Source organism: Octopus bimaculoides, chromosome 11, assembly GCF_046866305.1.
Source record: "Octopus bimaculoides isolate indiv1 chromosome 11, ASM4686630v1, whole genome shotgun sequence".
NCBI classification, from domain to species: domain Eukaryota; kingdom Metazoa; phylum Mollusca; class Cephalopoda; order Octopoda; family Octopodidae; genus Octopus; species Octopus bimaculoides.
Genome location: NC_142938.1, coordinates 16,845,450 through 16,867,820, shown reverse-complemented (window position 1 = coordinate 16,867,820; position 22,371 = coordinate 16,845,450). Strand labels below are relative to the sequence as shown.

Sequence of the window (22,371 nt, the reverse complement as noted above, 5' to 3'; positions counted from 1 at the left end):
GGAATTATAATATATGATATATTATATATATATATATATATATATATATATCATCAACATTTTCCATACTGGCATGGGTTGGATGGCTTGACAGGAACTGGCAAGACCAGGTTCCATTGTCTGTTTTGGCTTGGTTTCTATGGCTGGATGCCTTTTGTAAAGCAAGCCACTTTACAGTGTAAATGGGTGCTTTTTATGTCACACCATCACCAGTGCTTTTTAATGAGAAATTCCAGAAACTTGGTTTCCTTACATCAACAAACCAGATGTCAGAAATAGATTATTTCACTTCCATTTCCACTGTCAGACCAAGATTGTAGTTTTGGTGACACAATAATTGTAGTTGGGTTAAAAAAAAATCTGAACAAAGTAAATTTTAAAATAACAGAAAAATATACACACAAACACACACAAATGAAGAAAAAGAACAAGTGAAAGGTTTAAATATATATATATTTGCAATTTACCTCTTTGTATTTGGTTTGAACAGAGTTAACCCTCAAGAAGTAAGTGAGCACTGTTTCAATTCCTAAACACAAGAGTCATGTTATATACCCGTCAAGAAATCTACAAAAACTAATTTCTTGCTCTAAACTGGCAAGCAACAAAGGAAAGAAAAAAATTTTTTTGAAGAAAAATAAATAGACTGCAAAATTTTTTTTGTTTCATAAAATTTTTAAAATTCCTGCCATATATGGTATGGTGTAGCAAAATTAAGTGTTTATCATGTTAATATGATTTCAGCTTTGTGAGTGTTTTTGTGTCGGGTTAAGTCTCCCTTTAATGCAAAAGCTTTCTCACACAGTGTGCATTTGTATGGTTTCTCGCCAGTGTGTGTACGAATATGTCGATTCAAGTCGCCACGCAGCGAGAAAGCTTTATGGCAATATGAACAAGCAAATGGTTTTTCTCCCGTGTGTGTGCGTATATGCTGTGTTAAGTGACATGATTGGGCAAAAGATTTATCACAGTACTGACAAGCAAATGCTTTCTCAATGTTGTGAGTTAGAACGTGTGATTTGAGAAGGCTCGAATGTAAAAATGTTTTTCGACAAACAGGACACTGCAAAGGTCCTGTGTGAATTTTCAGATGGTTGATGAAGTCTTTGTAGAGTGTTATTTCCTTTTGGCAAAAGCGACAGACAAAAGACTTGGTTTTTCTGTGCACAGCCATATGTTTCAGTAGTTGGTGCATATGAGTAAACACTTTGTTGCAGTGTTTACAACTGTACAATTTGTCGTTCTGTACCTGAGTTACATTTTCAATAGTCACTGGTGAACTGTCTAGGTTTCTTAAACTGCTGTTCAGTACCTGTTTATTTCCAATGTGTGTGATTAAATGCTTAACAAGATGCAGACGCTCAACAAATGACTGATTACAAACATTGCACAAGTAAGGGCTGTTCGTAGCAGCAACACTGTTAGCTAAAGTAGATGCGGTACTCAAAGAACTCTCCTGACTTGTGGCAGGTTTGAGCTCTTTACAGTTTAAAGGATCTGTTTGAGTAGGTTCTGTGTATTCTTCTTTACATTTCTCAATAAAATACAAAGTGTCCACATTTTGAAAACTGTTTGCCTCCTCAGTCTGGTTATATGCTAACTCCAAATTCTCAATGTGGGTTTTCAAATGAGAAATAAAATCATTTTTATGCTGAAATGTAGACAAGCACTGATCACATTGAAACTGGTTAACTATAGCAAGTGACTGGGCCTTTTCTGAGGAAGCTTCTGATCTTTGGATATCTGGGCTCAAGTCTTTACTACTTCTCAAACTAGAAGTTGTCATCAAATCAGAACTTGGAAGGGATCTTTGTTCAGTATGGTTCTTCAGATGGGCCTCCAAACTGCTGTAATTATCAAATTGCTTACTACAGATTTTACATTGAAATAAGCCATCCCTGCTGAACTGCTTGGAGGTTTTGTTCTGGGAATTTTGTTGGCCTGCAGTCTCCAAGTTTGTTTCTGTTTGCTTCTGAAAACTTTTCTCCAAATTATCGATTTTAACAGAAGAGTTTGATTTCAAATTTGGTCTGGGTGTGTGTCTTCTGAAGTGGGTTGTGAATGAATCAACAGTGGAGAAGTAGATATGGCATATCATACACTTAAACAATCTTTTATCTTCATGCACTGACATGTGGTTAACAAAATTGTCAACGGTTAAATAATTAACCTTACAAAACTCACAGGTGTACAGAGAATGTCCAGAGCTGGCTGAGTCTTCTGCATTAGGAAGGTTTCCTGAAGATACAGATGTTATGACAAGAGGTGAATCATGGTCACTTTCAGATTGGTCAATACAAAAGAAGTTTTGCTGCAGGTCAGTACTGGATTCACTTGTCACTGGAAATTTATTCAGATCTACAGTAATGTCATTAATGATTTCATTTTGTGTTGCTGTTGCTAATGATGTCGATGATGTTGTGCTTCGTTGGTTCACTGACTGACTGCTTGTGTAAGCATTCTCTTCTATATAAGTTGCTCCCGCTTGGCCATCAAAATTTACATTGTGTGTCATGAAGTTGATGTCTTTATCACACTGGTCTTTTCTTGATGCCAGGATATCATTTCGAGAAAGTTCTTGAGATTTGTCTACAGTTAGGAAAGCGCCACTGTCATTTTTGAAGTTACCCTGAGAAAGTTCTGAACAATCATTTACTAGGGACAATTTTACATCAAAGTTACTGATGGAGTTTGAGGTTTTGTTGCGAGAATTTACTCCAAGCCTGTCTTGACTACCAACATCTATGACTGAGTTCATTTCAATACTGTTGTTATTGTTGCTGCTGCTGTTGTTGTTGTTGTTGGTGTTGGTGTTGGTTGTGGAAATCTCTTCAAGAAGCACCATGTCTTCGTTATTGCCACAATAGCTATCAAGATTAACAAACTGGTCACTATGGGAAAGGTTTTCTGCAAAACTGGAACTGAACTGAGAATCATTTAGTTCAGATGAAAACTTCTGACTGTTTGTAAGGTCAAAGGTCAGATTTCTGTTAATGAATTGGTCATCAAATTCTGACTGATCACAATAACCATTGAGAATCTGGATTAGTTCTCTGTTTTTCTTAATCGCTTCAGTCAAATTGCTGCTTGATGAATAAATATCTGGCTTGTTCTGACTTGTGTGAGTTTTCAAGTGGTTGACCAGTTCAGCAGATCCAACGAACTGCAGAGGACATTGGTCACAAGAGAATGTCTTTGATGGCATGTTGTTCTTTCTTCGGTTGCTCAAAACATTTGGTTTGTTACTGATTCGGGTTTGTTCCTTTTCTAATGATAATCTCCTGGTATTACTTTTCCCAGTGTTCAGATCTAAAGTATCATAATTCGAGACATCAGACCTCTCTCTCCCCAATTCATTTGTTTTGGGAGCAGTAGAAACGGGGTTATGAGAATGATCTAAGTTACCTACTGGATCTGGTGGGTGAGCTAAGTTCAGTAATGAAAATGTGTTGAAGTCAATATTCATGGATAGCTCATTACACTTCTCACAGTAAAATAGCCACTGACCAGTCTTTGTGCGGCAATGCACGGCAACATGCTTCAGATCAGCACTTTCAATATTATTCCGGATAAATTCCATTTTTTTCTCATCTATATCTCTTTCAGTTTGTATTGCAATACTTTTTGACGCCACTCGGCCATCACTGGATGTCCGTACATCCTTATCAAGAACACCTAGCCGACTTCTTCCAACAATGGAATTCCTGCTGCTATTTACAAAGAACTGGAACTGTTTTCGGACATGGTCTTTTTTTGGGGCTGAGGAATAGTTTGACTTCAAGAAGTTTCGACTGTGAATCAGTAATCTCTTGGAATCTCTTTTTATTCCATGTTCCTGACTGCGAATTGTTTTAATTGGCAAATGCACCTTACTGTTTCCACCTGACACCTTTGATCTGTCTTTACTCCTATCTTTGCACTGATTGACTGATAAGCCATCTTCTATTGGGTCATCATCAAGAATGACCACTTCTTCAACTTCGGACCGCTTGAGCATTTTAGCTGCAGCATCCTGTTGTTCTGCAAATGAGCGTTTGCTGCTTTTATTGCTTAAGTGCTGGTTTTTTGAAATGTTTTTAAGTTCCTTATCTAAGACGTTTCGACATTGAGGTGTTGAGAAATAAGTGGTGGGCACAAGAGACTTGTCCAAATTATACTTGCTTCCCTGCCTATTGGTTAAATCCCTTGACTGGTTGTTAAACCATGCTGAAGAGTTTTGCAGAACTTTTTTGTTCTGTTCCTGAGATAAAGCTTGGTTATTCACCAAGTTGCGAACTACATTGCTTCTTCTAATCTTCAGTGGCTTGTTCAAGCCTACCTCACCTGTGGAATACACCTTGTTTGCAGAAACGTCTCCGTGACTCAGTGAGTGGAGTCTCATGTGTTTTATTAGATGACTCAGAGCAGGAAATGAATCAGAACAGTATTTGCATCGATAGCGTTTCTCTTCAAAATGAACATTCCGGCAATGCATCGAGAGAGTGCGAAGACTGGTAAAGCGCTTCTCACATTTGTTGCACTTGAATAGCTTATCTGTACCTAAGTGTATCTTGACATGCCGAGTCAAGTCACCACGGAGTGTGAACGCTTTCGGACATTGTGGACAATGAAACGGTCTCTCTCCTGTGTGAATGCGAATGTGCCGGTTGAGGTCACCACGCAGAGTGAAAGCCTTCTGGCAGTAGTCACATTTAAAAGGCCTCTCTCCTGTGTGAGTTCGAATGTGTTGAGTAAGGTGACAGGCCTGAGAAAACATCTTCTTACAGTACTCGCATTTGAATGGCTTATCAATCTTTGACAGAGAAACCCCATTAGGGGATGGTTCAGAGTTTTTCTCTGATTTCTCTGGTTGAATGCTTCCTCCGTTTACAACTGAGGGTAAAGGTGCTGCATCAGCAATAACATTCGTTGCCTCGGTGGAATGGTAAACCTGTTGTTGATCCGGAAGACTGGAAACATTGGTTAGGTTTTGCTGAGACGCAGAAGGATTCTCATTGCTTTGAACTGGCTTTGAAAACGTAACACTAATGGCATTAGTGTTCTTAGAAGGTGTCTCCGAGGTAATTTGTAGAGTATCAAGAGGCTCTTCATCAACAATCATAATAGAAGGTGAAGCTTGGGACTGAGGTTGTTGGTTGGAAGATGACAATGACAATGAAGGTGTTGCTGTTGTTAATGATGAGGAAGATGATGATGATGATGATGATGATGATGAAGATGAAGATGATGACAATATGGATGATGGTAGTTCAGTTGCAGCTGATGCTGGCGTTTCCTGAAAGAAGTTTGTTAATGATACGTCAGAGGATACTGACTGAACTGCCAGGTCTGTGTCAGAGGTGACCAACTGAGGAGCTTCATCATAAATAGAAACAGACTCGAATGAAGATTCTTCCATTTCAGAGAACAATCTTGTATCAATTTGGTTCATATCCATGGTAACAAGATCGAAGTGATTTCTTCAATTTTATTATTTTTGTTGATGTTGAAGTATGTGGGATCTATCGATCTTATATCAAGACCTGAAAAATCAGAGTATGAACCAAACATTTTGGCTGGACCTGCATGAACCCAAAGGGATAATCTGAAAGTGAAATGGACAATAAATTCTCATCTTGGTAAAGTTATATCTTAAAATCATAAGTTTCCTTTCTCTGTTTTCCTTATTAAATAAAATCTTTTAACTTTTAAAATTATTTGTTTTCAATATATGATTTTGTTTAAAAATAGTTCCATTTTACCCTGAAAATTTCTTTAATAATCATATTGATGATGGATCAAGTTGGAAAATTTATTATATTGATAGCTTGTTTAAAAATCTCTAATACCTCCATGCAGCCAATGAGGCTTGGTTATAGCTAATTATTATTATTATTATTATTATTATTATTATTTACTTCTTCTGTATTCTGAAGTTGGCATATAATAAAAGAATATTCAAACTGTGTGTATGTTGACAGTGATGATGGATAACGGTAACTTGCATCATTTAAATTATCACATTAGTAACAGACATCTTGCAATCAGAATTCCAGGATCCAATGTCTCCAGAATATAAGAAGGAATCTGACTGAAAAAAAGAAAAAAAAAGAAAGATATTAGAGAATAAATAAATATACATATACTCTTTTATTCTTTTACTTGTTTCAGTCATTTGACTGCGGCCATGCTGGAGCACCACCTTTAGTCGAGCAAATCGACCCCAGTGCTTATTCTTTGTAAGCCTAGTACTTATTCTATCGGTCTCTTTTGCCGAACCGCTAAGTGACGGGGACATAAACACACCAGCATCGGTTGTCAAGCAATGCTAGGTGGACAAACAAAGACACACAAACACATATACATATATATGACGGGCTTATTTCATTTTCCGTGTACCAAATCCACTCACAAGGCTTTGGTTGGCCTGAGGCTATAGTAGAAGACACTCGCCCAAGGTGCCACGCAGTGGGACTGAACCCGGAACCATGTGGTTGGTAAGCAAGCTACTTACCACACAGCCAAGTATATATATATATATATATATATATATATATATGTATATATATATAAAACCTTTAAGTACATTTACAGGAAATATTTTGAGTATGCATATAAAAGCCCCTATTTTACTATGCTGATTTTAGCCTAATGATACCAAATGGCAATTACAGTGTTTTGGAGTCACACCAAGCTGCACTGACATCATGTAGGATTTCCATTCAATGTTTTATAAATAATAGAAAATGGCTCATCAGCACAACGGAAAAAACCATTAATAAATGTCAGCAATCTGGAAAATATATGAACATAAACAGAATTGAAGCACTTGAAGAATCAAATATGGTTCTAAGGTCTTGGTTGAAAATATTGTCCACATAATGCATGTGTGTGTGCCTGCACACACCCACACATAATGTACATGTACATATAGGCACACATACATATATATATATATACGCCGAGGTCGACTTTCCCTTTCATCCTTTCGTGGTCGATAAATTAAGTACCAGTTACGCACTGGGGTCGATGTAATCGACTTAATCCCTTTGTCTGTCTTTGCTTGTCCCCTCTATGTTTAGCCCCTTGTGGGCAATAAATAAATAATACATATATATATATACGTGTGTGTGTGTGCATACATACATACGGAGCTCTTTCAGTTTTCATGTACCAAATCTAATCACAGGCCTTTGGTTGGCCCTAGAATATATACATCTTCAGAGCAAAACATTTGAATGCAGTTGGTCTGCGTTTAGTGTCTCTGACTGTCACCCACATCCACTCCATTAGTTGTATTACTGTTCTTTCCCCAGCGTGGCCAAGGAGACACATTGCGTTTTATTATATGTAAGATGGTGGAAGGCGGCGAGCTGGCAGAAACATTAGCACGCTGGGCGAAATGCTTAGTGGTATTTTGTCTGTCTTTACGTTCTGAGTTCAAATCCCACCAGGTTGCCTTTGTCTTTCATCCTTTTGGGGATGATAAATTAAGTACCAGTCATGTACTGAGGTCGATCTAATCGAGTGGCCCCTTCCCCCAAAATTTCAGGCCTTGTGCCTAGAGGAGAAAAGAATTGTTAGCATTCTGGACGAAATGCTTAGAGGTATTTCACCCGTTGCTATATTCTGAGTTCAAATTCTGCCAAGGTCGACTTTACCTTTTATCCTTTTGGGGTTAATAAATTAAGTACCAATTGAGTAATGAGGTCGATGTAATCGACTATCCCCCTTTCCCCAAATTTCAGGCCTTGCGCCTATAATAGAAAGGATTATATGTAAGATGGTGCAGAGGTAATGAAAAATACAACACAAAGGAGAGATGAAGAAATTCAAAGACAAAACAGAATTGGTGCTAGTTTGACACTCAGGAAATGTCTTTAATATTTTGAGTATTTAATCTTCTTCAGAAAGATAGATTAGACATAGACAGAAAAGAGGGGAGGAAGAAAACTGGAGGAATTGTAACTTACATGTGTACATACACACACATACACATACATACATGTAAATATTTTTTATTGGTATTGGTGTATAACCCTAGGCCAGCTCTAATCAAGCAGGTCTATGAACAAAGGTATTTCAGCTATGACCATCCCTTCTTTTTTAAAGAGGAGTAGTGGACTACATTATCCAATGTTTCCTGTCCCATTTTGTTAAGTGAGTAAGTGTGAATCTTAAGACACTTGGCTTCTATTTATAGCACATCAAATGGCTGTATGTAGGTCCTACTGGTGTCTAATATTGATGTTGTTGTTGTTGGCAGCAAAGGAAGAGGAACAGAAAGAACAGGAGAAGGAGAAAGGAAGAACAAGGAGATAGGGAAAAGGAGAAGGGGGAAAAGGAGAAGGAAGAACAGGAAGGAGAAGGATGCTAAATTCTGTAACTGAAATCATTGACAACTCTCACTTTACTCACTGCATCATTGTATATCGTTTGTACAACTCTCACAAGTCATTCATCTACATCTAGTTTCCTCAATGACCATCAGATTACTAAGTACTCTTTCAAGGCCCTCTCCAAATCAACAAAAACCAGGAATAATGGTTTATTTTTAACTAAGTATTTCTCCTTTAGTTGCCTCACTAAGAAGATAGCATCTGTGGTACCTCTTTTGAGCAAGAAGCCAAACTGTAGCTCATCTAGGTCTACTCAATCACACATCAATAGTTCTACAACTTTCTCTGAGAACATCATAATCTGATCACGTAGTTTGATTCATCCTCTCACAGAAGCAATGTCATTGTCTTTGTCAGATGAATCCAGATTTGCATTATTTTCAGACAGTGGACGTGTTTGGGTCTGGAGGCTTCCCAATCATGAATTTGATTTGAAACGACTCCAACCAACTGTAAAACATGGCGGTATCTCTGTAATGGTATGGGGAGCTGTTACCAGCATTGGTCGTTCTGAGCTGATCGAATGTGTTGGAACAATAAACTCTAAAAAATACATTGAAATACTTAAGCAAGGGCTACTTCCGATGTATTCACACGATAACATAATGAAAAATGAGTTTTTATTCATGGAAGATGGGGCTCCATGCCACACAGCGAAAAGGAATCAACCAATGGCTGACTGAAAATGGGATCAAAACGTTTCCTTGGCTGAGCCAATCTACTGACATGAACCCAATTGAAAATCTTTGGAGCATATTAGATAAAGCTATACGAAAAACTCAGCAGAAACCTAAATCTAAAGATGAATTGTTTCGATTGTTGCATGAAAAGTGGGCAGAAATTCCACAAGAGACAATCACAAAGCTCATCAGTTCAATGCCAAAAAGAGTTTCTGAATTAAAAACTGCAAAGGGAATGTCAACTAAATACTTAAGTATGTAGTCCTACCTATCAATTACATTTCAATTGTTTGCTTTGCATATTAAATAAAAGATTTTGAAAATTAAAGGTGTCTATTTACTTCCTGCATGACTCTGTGTGTATGTGTGTCGTCGTCGTCGTCGTTTAACGTCCGCTTTCCATGCTAGCATGGGTTGGACGATTTGACTGAGGACTGGTGAAACCAGATGGCTACACCAGGCTCCAATCTGATTTGGCAAAGTTTCTACAGCTGGATGCCCTTCCTAATGCTGTGTGTGTATATATATATATATATTCATTTATATAATATATGCTCATTTTTATATATATGTATGTACATACATATAAATATGCTCATTTGTGTGTGCGCGTATGTTGTAATATCTAATTTCGTGGGAAAGGTTACATGTTTAGTATGGCTTTATTTTTTGCTTTATTTATATTATATACTGACTTGAATGCAAGATGAAGTATCTCAATCCATATGATTGTTAGTCATGTGATCTAGCAGGTAGTCAGCTATTACCTCAGTATTTCATATATTTGAAGTTGTGACAAGAGGAACAGCATGACATTTCATCCTTGCACACAGTCACCACTTAAAAAAATAAAAAATAAAATAAAATAAAATAAAAGGGAGAAAAAACAGTAGAAGGGGAAAATGAATAAATAACTAGACATCCCATTCCCTTATTCCCCATGAAACATTCTTTCACCAGTTCACTGTATCAAATTTCATTAGCCATCACATTGTATTTACCTGAATGTGTATAACAAAACTGTTACATATATTCAAGCTAATAATCTCAGGTGAGCAGACATTTTTGTTGCTGGTTCTCTTAGCAGCAGCAGCTGCTGATACTATTAATGGTGGTGACAGGAATGACTGGCAGGTCAACAGTCTGACAGATGCAATAGGCTTTGACATATGTAAAATAGTCAATTGAATAACTTCGATTGGCTGAGATTATCGAAAGAAATTAAGAGACAAAAAAAAAAGGGTGAAAATAGCAAAACAAAGAAAAAAACTACAAAAACCTCCCTCTAGAAATTTTGAAAAGTTTAAAAATAAAGAACAAGTGAAGGGAAGTAACTTTGATAAGATCAGTTAAATGAAAGAAGCTGTATTTGTGACGGATACATGAATGTAATTTCAGTGCCGGTATGGATTTTGCTATGAAGTTACAATAGGGACAATGACGATTTTGATTTTGCGTAGGAATGGACAAATGTGTCTGTTAATCGCAAGATATAGCTCTACCTACTACTATAGACACAAGGCCTGAAATTTTGGCGGAGGATAAGTTAATTACATTGATCCTCACCTCCACTACTGAACTGGTATCTAGTTTATTGAAAGGATAAAAGGCAAGGTTGACCTCGGTGGAATTTGAATTCAGAACATAAAGATGGATGAAATGCCTCTAAGCATTTTGTCTGATGTGCTAATGGTTCAGCTAGCTCACCGCTGCTGCTGCTGCTAATAATAATAATAATAATAATATCAACAACAATAATAATAACGGTTTCAAATTTTGCCACAAGGATGAAGTCATGAAGCTGTAAGATGGTACATGATTAATTCAAAGCAATGTGAATAAATTATATTTGATAAAGTAAACTGCATGCTAAACGGTTAAAACAAGGGTTCTCAACCATTTTTTACCTATGGAACCCTCTGATTCCTATTTTACTTGGGTGGACTCCCATAGCCATTTGATGTTTAGAAAATCCTATTGTGTTTTCATAATTAAATATTATTAGGACTTGTATAAAAATTGTTAAAATATTTTGTGTATTGTGAATGTATAACCAGTTTATTACATGTGAACTTTACTGGTCTGAAGCAAAATTTTTTCATGGCCCCTGAAAAATTACCACGGACCCCAATTTACTATATTGCATCCGTGGACCCCAATAATCTTATATGGACCCCAGTTGAGAAACCCTGGGTTAAAACTTATCAAAATTCTTTGTTACTTTTTATTCCAAACATCAGTTTAATAATAAAGTTATTTTGATAGTAATAATTCTTTCTACTATAGGCACAAAGACGAAATTTCGAGGGAGACACCAACCCTAGAAATCAACAAGCGCTTATTTCATTGATCTTGAAAGGATGAAAGGTAAAGTTGACCTCAAGACATAAAGAGTAGGAAGAAATGTCACTAGGCATTTTGTGCACTATACTAAAGATTCTGCAGCTTGTCACCTTAACAATACATATGAGTTTATCTTATATAGTGCTCAGGTTAATAGAGGGAATTGTTGTTGTTGACACTCCGTCGCTTACGACGTCGAGGGTTCCAGTTGATCCGATCAACGGAACAGCCTGCTAGTGAAATTAACGTGCAAGTGGCTGAGCACTCCACAGACACGTGTACCCTTAACGTAGTTCTCGGGGATATTCAGCGTGACACAGTGTGACAAGGCTGACCCTTTGAATTACAGTCACAACGGAAACAGGAAGTAAGAGTGAGAGAAGGTTGTGGTGGAAGATGGGAAGTATTTATATTTGAAAGAAGCAGTGTCCTGACAAACTACAAAGTCATTGTACCACGGACCTCAGTACTCAACTGGTATAGATTTGATCGATTCCAGATAGACAAAAAAGCAGAGTTGACCAAAGAAACGTAACTTAAATATTGCACTGATCGTTGTTCGCTGCGCTTCGGATTCTTTAAAAAACTTAGGACATAAATCTACAGGGTGATGGGAAAAAATGGATTAAAATGACCCCAGTATTGTTACTTTATGTTATCGACCACGGAAGAATAAAATGTAAAGCTAGCTTCAGTGGGACTTGAAACCAGAATGCAAAGGGACATAACTAAGGACTTGGAGACACTTTGCCCGACGCTCTTTTATCGTGAATGACACATTACACATTAATACAATATTTTCGATTGATAAACAGTTATGAATTTAGATGAGAGGGTGTGTGTATTATTAATTCGCTAAACTGTAGTACATATAGGCTCTCGGTTATTAATTCTATTTAGGAGGAAATAGTTGCAAAAATACACCCCACCCTTGGATGGAATGCAATTTGAACCCCGAACTAATGCAGATGGATAAAACTTGAAATACTAGACAACACATTATTTGATCCAGCATTGAACCATTCCTGCAACTCAATGAGTGAATGTGTGTGTGAGAGAGAGGGGGGGAGAGAAGTGCACACATATATAAATGTGGGTTCGTGTCCAACGTTTCCCACCCAAGGTTTTTTTATTTTTTATTTTTTTTTACTATTCCACTGAGATCGACTTTGCCCTTCATCCTGTCGGAGTCGATAAAATAAGTATCAACTGAATACTGGAGTCCATGGAAACCGACTTACTCGCTTCCTCGAACTTCCCGGCCCTGTGCCAAAATTCGAAACTAATGTTTACACTGTTTTATTTATAGCTTTTTCTACCTTGAGTTCCACCGTCTGGGACGGTAAGAGGCGCAGGCGTGGCTGTGTGGTAGGAAGCTTTCTTCACAACCACATGGTTCTAGGTTCAGTCCCACTGCGTGGCACCTTAGGCAAGTGTCTCCTACTACATACCTCGGGCCGACCAAAGCCTTGTAAGTGGATTTGGTAGACGGAAACTGAAAGAAACCTGATATATATATATATGTGTGTGTGTGTATGTGTGTTCCCCACCAACGCTTGACAACTGGTGTTGGTTGTTTAAAGAAACCGATAGAATAAGTACTAGAGTTAAAAAAAAAAACAAGTCTTAGGGTCGATCTGTTCAACTAAAATCCTTCGAGGCGGTGCTCCAGCATGGCTGCAGTCAAATGACTGAAACAAGTAAAAGATAAATAAACAACCTGATGATTTTTCTCCATCATCGCCAGCCACACCGAGTTTCTTCCTTAGGTGCGATCGATCCTTCAAGGTGGCAAAAAAAAGATCTTGTCACCTTAAGGATCGCACACACATACAGGTTAACAAAAAAAAAAAAAAAATAATAATAATAATAATCAGAGAAGCGACGGAGTGAACCATCAGCTGACCCGCCCGAGATACAATACAATATATATGTAATAGATGGTCTTATAATATATATATATAATTTGAATCTTGGTGTTAGTATAGTTTTCCTCTCGATTGTTAATTCAAATTTTTCTGTGTGTGTGTGTGTGCGAGAGAGAGAGACAGAGAGGGAGTGAGAGAAATGTATGTATGTATTTGTATAGCTATGAAAGACACAATTCAAAAGAGAGAAGAATTATACGGTATGGGAGTTTGTTTCCCTATCGAAGGCTAAACTAATTCTTACCTCGGCTAAACTACTCATCTGGCTCTTTGCTCCGATCTATTTGGTACTATGTTCTAAGGTGACGGTGTGTGTATGTGCCTGGTATCTTATATTAAAAGGCTCACACTGTCTGTCCATTCGCAGTAGTGACAAAAAAAAAAAAAAGTCCCGATTTAAGGTTGAAAAACAACGTGATGAAAGCAGAGAGGAAAGAAGGGGAGGAGGGTAGTTTTGACAGACACTGTTGTTTTCCCCGAGTCATGTGTCACATTACTGTAAAGGCGCAGCACGTCCTACTGCACACACACACACACACACACATAGAATACTTATAAAAACGCAAATATACTCAAACACTCACACATACATGCACTCACATAGACACCCGTGTATTGTGCGCGCACACGCACACACTGAAACAATTAGAAACTCACACACAATCTATCACCATCATCACCACCACAGTCAAGAAATTAAAAACAGTTTTCTATCTATCTATCTATCTATCCATCTATATATATATATATATATATATATATATATATATCTACACACATATACACATAAAGTCAAATCTAACCATTGAAACAAATAGTTACACAAGCATGAGGTACTCGTACATGTGCTCCAGCATGGCAGCAATCTCTGGCTGAAACCAGAAAAAAAAAGTAAATACAAACGTATGCAAATAACACACACACACACACACACACAGGAGGCTATTTCATATGGTTTCACTTACACGATCATAGTCTCACGGTGGTGCACCAGCATGACCGCAGCCACTTGGCTGAAACACATAAATAAATAAATAAATAAATAAATAAATAGTTATACACACACACAAACATACGAACACCTATCTGGACATGCACACACGCACACACACACGCGTATTGCATAAAATTTCTTTCTCAAGCACACTCACAAAAATACTCTTATTTTCACACACATACATGTACACACCTATACAGACATAAAATATATATCGAGATTTCAACTGAAAAAGACCACGAGAACTACAAACTCTTTTGCACTACACTGTCTCACTAATTATGTGAGACACCCACTCACAACCGCACAAAGGTGTAGCTAATTCACACGCGTACACACATCAAAGCATTACACCACACATATCGTATCGCATCACCTTCTTTCATAGTCTCTCTCTCTCGCTGTTGCAAACACTATCGCCAACACGCACGTACACACACACAAGTACAGGCGCGTACACACCAATCCTTTCCCATTTACAAGCACTTAAACAAGGAGTCACAATGTGGTCGTTTGAACTGCTAGAAATAGAAACCAAAACTCCACTGATTCGTATCTAACAGTCTTACAAAATGTAAGATCACGTGTCACATTGGACAGTGTATTCGTAGAATTACAAATGTTTTCTTTAAAAACAAAAAAACAAAAAAGACTGGTTAGTCACGAGTGGAACGCCTTTCAATAATAAGGAGGGGTTACACTTGGTAACGTAATCTCAAGTATACTATATCTGCAAAATGAAAACAACGGAGTGGTCATGTCCGGAGCGTCTTTGATGATCAGGGGCTAAGTTATCAAACTCAGACACACGGAACTCTACGTTCTTGAGTCACTTATGCAACTTCACAACGAACGAATGAAAGAATATATATTAATATAGGTGTGTTTCTAGTTTTATATGTATATATATATATAATAAAATAAACCCATCCATTTACTGAACGTCGAAGTTGGGTCATCAAACAACGTATAACATACACACACAGTGACCAAGATATCATAGTAGTAAAAGTAAATAGAATGTTCGCTATTGTACTCTAACGAGAAATTATTTCAGTAATTTCACATGAAACTAAAGGAGTGTCTGGTGAAAACGTGTTGGTGAGAGAGAGAGAGAACCTTTAAGTCTTGTTTGTATTTACAAGTCGCATAACTTGACAACATTAAATCTGAAGCACTTGCAGAAAGCCAACATGCCTAAATGATAACAAAGAAAAAAGAAAAGAAAAACAAGTATATAGACGTAGGTGGGGCAGTGTTGTAAAAAATTTGCTTCCCAATCACATGGTTCTGGGTTCAGGCCCATTGTGTGACATCTTATGCAAGTGTCTTTTCTATTATAGCCCTGGGCTGACCAAATCCTTGTTAGTGGATTTAGTAGAGGGAAACTGAAAGAAGGTTGTTGTATGCATATATAGGCGCAGGAGTGGCTGTGTGGTAAGTAGCTTGCTTACCAACCACATGGTTCTGGGTTCAGTCCCACTGTGTGGCACCTTGGGCAAGTGTCTTCTGCTATAGTCTCGGGCCGACCAAAGCCTTGTGAGTGGATTTGGTAGACGGAAATTGAAAGAAGCCCATCATATATATATATATATATATATATATATGTATGTGTGTTTGTGTGTCTGTGTTTGTCCCCCCCCCCCCTAACATCGCTTGACAACCGATGCTGGTGTGTTTACGTCCCCGTAACTTAGCGGTTCGGTAAAAAGAGACCGATAGAATAAGTACTAGGCTTACAAAGAATAAGTCCTGGGGTCGATTTGCTCGACTAAAGGTGGTGCTCCAGCATGGCCGCAGTCAAATGACAAACAAGTAAAAGAGTATATATATGTATTGCGTGTATGTATCTATGTATGTGTCTTTTGTTTGTACTTGCTTCCCCACCCACCCACCCACCTCTTGATAACCTGTGTTGTTCTGCTTATGTCCCCGTAACTTAGCAGTTCAGCAAATAAGACAAACAGAATAACTATCAGACTTAAAAAAAAAAACAAAAAAAAAAGTACTGAGGTTGATTTATTTTGCCTAAAACCCTTCAAGGTGGTGCCCTAGCATGGCCACAGTCCAATGACTGAAAGAAATAACAGAAGCTAAGAGAAGATATCAACACAGGTAGCCCTAAAGTTTATGGCATTCAACTGAACAAAATGAATACCTAAGACAGCTATGAAAACATTAAGGATTAACAAAGTACCCCAACACCTGCTAAACCTGCTATCAGAAGCAGTCTTTAAGTTTAAGATACTTAACCTAAATGAATGCAAGAGAGTCGAGAATGTATCAAAAGAATGAACCAACCCAAGCATACACACACACACACACACTCCTGATCACTTAATAGTCACGGGTAGTCCTTAAGTTTGTCAATAAACTCACAGGTTAAGAGATGATTTGTGAGGCATTTCACTTCACAACACTCTTTTCCTTGTTTCAGGCACTGGATTGTAGCCATGCTGGTGCACTATGTTAAAGGATTTAGTCAAATAAATTGACACCAGTATATTCTTTTAAGTCTAATATTTATTCTGTTGTTCTCTTTTTGTTGAATTGCACAGCTATGTAAATAGTGTAAACCAGGCTGTATGGTAATAAGTTTGCTTCCCAACCATATGGTTCTGGGTTCAGTCTTACTGCGTGACAACCTTGAGCCAAATGTCTTCTCTTCTGCAAGACACTGTGCCTGTCCCTCTATCTACTTCAACCTCTCAGTACCTGGCATAAAGAAACCTCCCTCAATACTACACCCCCCCCCCCCACACTCAGTTGAAAGGCCTTGTCTTATGAGTTACTTGGTGACCTCAACAGTGTCAGTGGTGTGGAAAAAAAAAACAAAAAAAACCCACCCAGTATACTCTGTGAACTGGAAGGGCATCTAACCATAGAAACCATACCAAAGCAGACATTGAAGCTTGACTCATTCCTTTGGCTCTTTAGCTTCTGTTGAACCATCCAGCCTAAGCCAGCATAGAAAAAGGACATCAATGATGATGTATGTCTGTGTGTGTGTGTGTGTGTGTCTGTGTGTGTATATATATATATATATATATATATATATATATATATATATATATATATATAGTCTGTTAAAGTCTGTCATACCGGCCATGACGGAGGGAAATAGCCCTGAAACTCGAGTCGCCTTTATATACTTATATTTATATATTTGATCCTTTATATTGAACACTCAATATTTCATTTACATTCAATACTTTATTTCATGGTGCCATCCATTTTTATTTTATTTTATTTTATATTATATATTGTATATTATATTATATATTGTATATTCCATATTCTATACCCCACATTGGTTCTGCAGGAATATAAATAAAACATAAAAAACAGACAGTGTTGGAACTCTTTTAAACAAAATAATATATTCCTCTATACACAATCATACAACCCCCCCCTTTTTTGTATTTATTTTTACTCGCATATATATATATATATATGTGTGTGTGTGTGTGTGTGTTTTTTCCTACACCTCGATCCTTGGATCTTTTATATATATATATATATATATATATATATATATATATATATGCAGAAGATGCCTGGCTCAGTGGTTAGAGCACCAGGCTCACAATAAAGAGGTAGAGAGTTTGATTCCTGGACCAAGCTGTGTGTTGTGTTCTTGAGCAAGGCACTTTATTTCATATCACACCACTTCACTCAGCTGTAGAAATGAGTTGCAATGTCACTGGTGCCAAGCTGTATCAGCCTTTGCCTTTCCCTTGAACAACATTGGTGGCACGGAGAGGGGAGGCTGGTAAGCATGGGCAACTGCTGGTCTTCAGTAAACAACCTTGCCCGGACTTGTGCTTCAGAGGATGATTTTCTAGGTGCAATACCATGGTCATTCGTGACCGATCTGGGCCTTTATATTTTACCCTGCACATGCGCACACAATAGAATAAAGAGTTATTAATAAAGGATTATCAATTTGGGCAAACTACAGCGCAGCCTAACAAGATATTTTCAGATTAGTAAAGAACTCCAGGTAATCCTAGGGCAAGTTCCAAGGTTGAAGTCTATAACTAGTCAATTTTGTAAATCCATGGTTGCATTCCCCAGTTAAACTGGTCTTTTTCACAGAGTGACATATAAGAAAAGGCAGAAATAATGGACTTTACACATTTCTTTATTTATGCTTCTTTGACTTGCAGCTTTTTCTAGATCGACTGTAAAAAAATTGAATGATCTTAATGTTATCATCGTCAGAGTCCATGCACAGATTCTCTTCCTAGTATCAATCACTATTGAGTATACTGGATGAATTTTATTGTGATACTTGCACTTGAGATGTTGGCATGTCCTTAAGACTAAAACGTCCTCTTGATCTTATAGTGTCTCCACTCATTCACCAACCACTTAACAGAATGTACTAGGTGCATTTTATTAAGTACTAGTGTGGTTATCTTGCATCCTTGGTTAAAATCATTTATGATTTTACCCTTTATTATTATTATTATTATTAGTAGTTTATGTAGGACTGAAGTAACTCAACAGAAGTTTTTATAGATATAGAGAGAAATTATTATTATTATTATTATATATATGTGTGTGTGTGTGTGTGTATGTATGTATACACACATACATACATACATCACACCATGATGATTATATATATATAATCATTATCATCGTTTAATGCCTGCTTTCCCTGCTAGCATAGCTGGGATGGTTTCACAAGAGGTGGCCAGGCAGAAGCCAGCACCAGGCTTCTGTGACTGTTTTGACAAGTGCTTTTTACATGGCACAAGCACAGGCGAGGTCAGTTTTGGCAAAGGTTTTATAGCTGGATGTCTTTCCGAACACCAACCACTTTACAGTGTGGACTGGTGGCTTTAAGTGGCACCTGCACTGACAGGGTCACCAAGTACTTGCAAGAAAAAAAAGAAACTTTCAAGAGGCATTGGAGAAGGCGATGTTGTGTTGGATGATGAAAGGTTATAATGAGACAGAGAGACAGAAACAGGTGTCTTGCAGTAAGAGAAGTACGAGGTTCCCTGGAGAGAGAAAGAGATAGAGAGAGGGAGAGATAGAGAGAGAGATCAGGAATGATGACAAAAATAAGTGCGCTACCACAAAGGAAATACATGATTACCCAACCTAAGGGAAGTGCAGGAGAAAGAGAGAGAAAGTGGGAGACAGCAGGATAGAGATGGTGGCAAAATGCTAGGCATACTCACAAGGAAAGGGGATCAGAATACAATATATATGTATAATATATATAGATATATATTGGAAATTGAAAGAAATGAAGCTAGTATGCTCTGCTGGATGTGTAATGTCAGTGTGCATTCATGACGGAGTATAAGCACCCTGAGAGAAAAGTTAGAACCGACAATTTTAAGTGCAAGTGTCAAGAAAATACATATTACAGCAAACTGAGAATGCTGAAATAATTGATGAACATTTTAACCCCACAACATTTTAGGTCAAATTTTGTTAATCAAAAATCATCTTACACTTTGCTTGAGTGGCCTAGGTAAAGATTTATTTGTCTCAGCCCATCCATAGTGCATATTCCATCTGTGTATAAAATTTCAACAAAACTGGTTGAAAACTTTAAAAGTTATGGCAGAAAATAACATTCATATGAGAATTTGCATTGAAATGTCCTATTGATTTTTGAAAAATTGATGATGATTACAAATTATAGTTTCTTTTTAAATTCGTAAGTGCATAAGTGACCGCATGGGCATAAGCCCCATGCACATGTCAAGTTTCATCAAGATTGGTTGGGTAGACTCGGAGGAGTTAAAGTAACAAATTCGCAAACACACACACCACACACATAGCCACAGACAAAAATTGCCATTTATACATACACACACACACATATATATATATATATATAGCAATGAGAAAATGGAGGAGAATATGCGGTACCCATCGACTTGCAGACAATGTATTCCGTTGATTAATCTATTTTATAACTAAATTGACAAAAAACACAATATACAGACACTTATGACATACCATGTCATATTAACAATTAAGATTTCAAATGTAAAGGACATTTAGCAATTGGAGAAGGGACAGAAACTTACAGCTGTTTCGGCCTGGCGTTGGCATGCCCCATTCTATCTCTAGATACTATCCCTTAGTGGGTTGAATCCTCAACTCCTAACTCTCTTGGATTATATATATATATATATATATAGGTGGATTCAAATGCTCCTTCAGTATTTAATATAAATAATTTAATAACTGAGGCTTAGTTGAGCTTCTTAATGTATGTCTGCCTCACCATTTTTTCTCTATGCCTCCTGAACATTTCTTCAGCACAGCATTCACCAACTTCCTCACTACTTTCATTAACCCACACAGTCCAAGGTCCTTCTCCCCACCCCAGTTGACTACCACAACTCAAAGATTTCACGAGAGATAGTCAAAGGGTACTCTGCTCATAGTGCCAGCAGGCTGGACAGCCCTAAATGGTTCATCAATATATACCTAGACAATTCAGCAGGATTACCATTATACTGTGCTATTTCTAAGCCAATGACTACTCTCATGTTTTGATAATGGCATTTTCACACACACACACACACATAATGTGTGTGTGTGTGTGTGTATAATATTTGCAGTCAGCAAAATAGTAAAGGTAGTATTAATATATATATATATATATATATATATATATATATATATATATATATATATATATATGAATTGTAACGAAATAAATAGTAAAAATTTTGAATATATCATTTAAATACCGAATCACCTTGTACATACATATACAGACACATATATACATATACAGACACACATATACATATATTTATATCATACATACATTATATATATATATACACTCACATACAAAAAGATAGATAGATAGATAGATGGATAGATAGATATGCATGTGCATCTATTGTACGTCGTATATGCAGATTTGTAAACAATTCGGATGAAAGTGTTTTGTACCGGCGTTGTTGCTATATAAGTACAAAAAACTATCTATTTATTGCAGTCAAGCCAAACAATGAGACAAGGAAAGAGAGCCTGTATATAGAAACTTGACGATCTAGACATAGCTGCTCAATGTCCCTCAATTCACACTTCTCCGTCCATAAAATAGGAAGGGAACATTGGACATATATGATCCTAGATACAAAATTCTAAGAGAAAAAAAAAGTGGGATGGTTACAGCTGAAACGTTTCCTTTTTTAAAATTTCTTTTATTTAATACAAACTAACCTTGGGCTAAACAATAACTGCCTTGTTTGTTTATTGGTGTTATTAGGGAGGATGTGTGTGTGTGGGATCTTGTTTAATTAAAGATACAAAGAAATAAAGTGGAGCGATATAAAAGCAGAAACGAGAAAAATCAAAACCGAAAATAAATATAATGTGACATTATTTATGAATATTTAAGAAAGTTTCGCCGTCTACATAAAAAATGGAAGTGGATCGGTGGTGGTCAAGCAACGAGACTTCCTCTCATACGAAATCTCAGAAGTCCAGCAAAATATATGAGGGAGGCCTAATAAGAGGTCAGTCTAGGAGCGGGAGAGTGAGCTTCGTTGGTCAGTTGTAATGTACTTTGGAGAGAAGAATGTGTATGTGTGTGTGTATATAAATATATGTATTTGTATGATTAAATAAACAATACAACAAAGAAAAACGATACTCCTGTTTTAAAATTAAATTTAAAACCTATGTAAATATTTTAACACATATCTAAGCAACGTTTGGTTTCTTTACGATAGAACGTATATAAAGAGAGAGCTCGGCTCTATTTACCTGTGGTTCCATGACACTGTAACGATTAATCAACAAATCAACTGTCTTCCTTCTGTGTATGTGTGTATACGCTTTATTATTTTTTTCATAAGATGCCGGTGTATCACTGGAATAAGTTCCGCATGATTAAAAAGGTAACACATCATTTTTTTTTCTTTCTATTCTCTCTCATTGCTGATGATACTTAGTTGTCTAAAACGTCGCACACGATGTATGTGTATAAATATGTATATATAAACTTTCGGAATAACTATCATGAATAAAATTTTTCAGCATATTTGATC

The 22,371-nt window shown here is 37.1% G+C and overlaps 1 protein-coding gene across 8 annotated transcripts; it reads right to left on the bottom strand.

Moving 5' to 3' along the window:
• Positions 1-432: 432 nt before the first annotated feature.
• On the bottom strand, positions 433-22,189 carry LOC106875621 (uncharacterized). Of its 8 annotated transcripts, none has more exons than XM_089359533.1 (4): positions 22,088-22,181; positions 14,295-14,342; positions 5,898-6,070; positions 433-5,584 (listed from the first exon to the last, which is right to left on the bottom strand). In XM_089359533.1, exon 4 carries the CDS (start codon positions 5,435-5,437, stop codon positions 725-727), a length of 4,713 nt encoding a protein of 1,570 aa, XP_089215659.1. In that variant the 5' UTR covers positions 5,438-5,584; positions 5,898-6,070; positions 14,295-14,342; positions 22,088-22,181; the 3' UTR covers positions 433-724. The 8 variants fall into 8 exon arrangements, with proteins under 8 accessions (XP_089215659.1, XP_089215660.1, XP_089215661.1 ...); XM_089359534.1 differs by having other exon boundaries at positions 5,985-6,070; XM_089359535.1 differs by lacking the exon at positions 14,295-14,342 and adding an exon at positions 19,801-19,864 and having other exon boundaries at positions 5,985-6,070; positions 22,088-22,163.
• Positions 22,190-22,371: the final 182 nt, after the last annotated feature.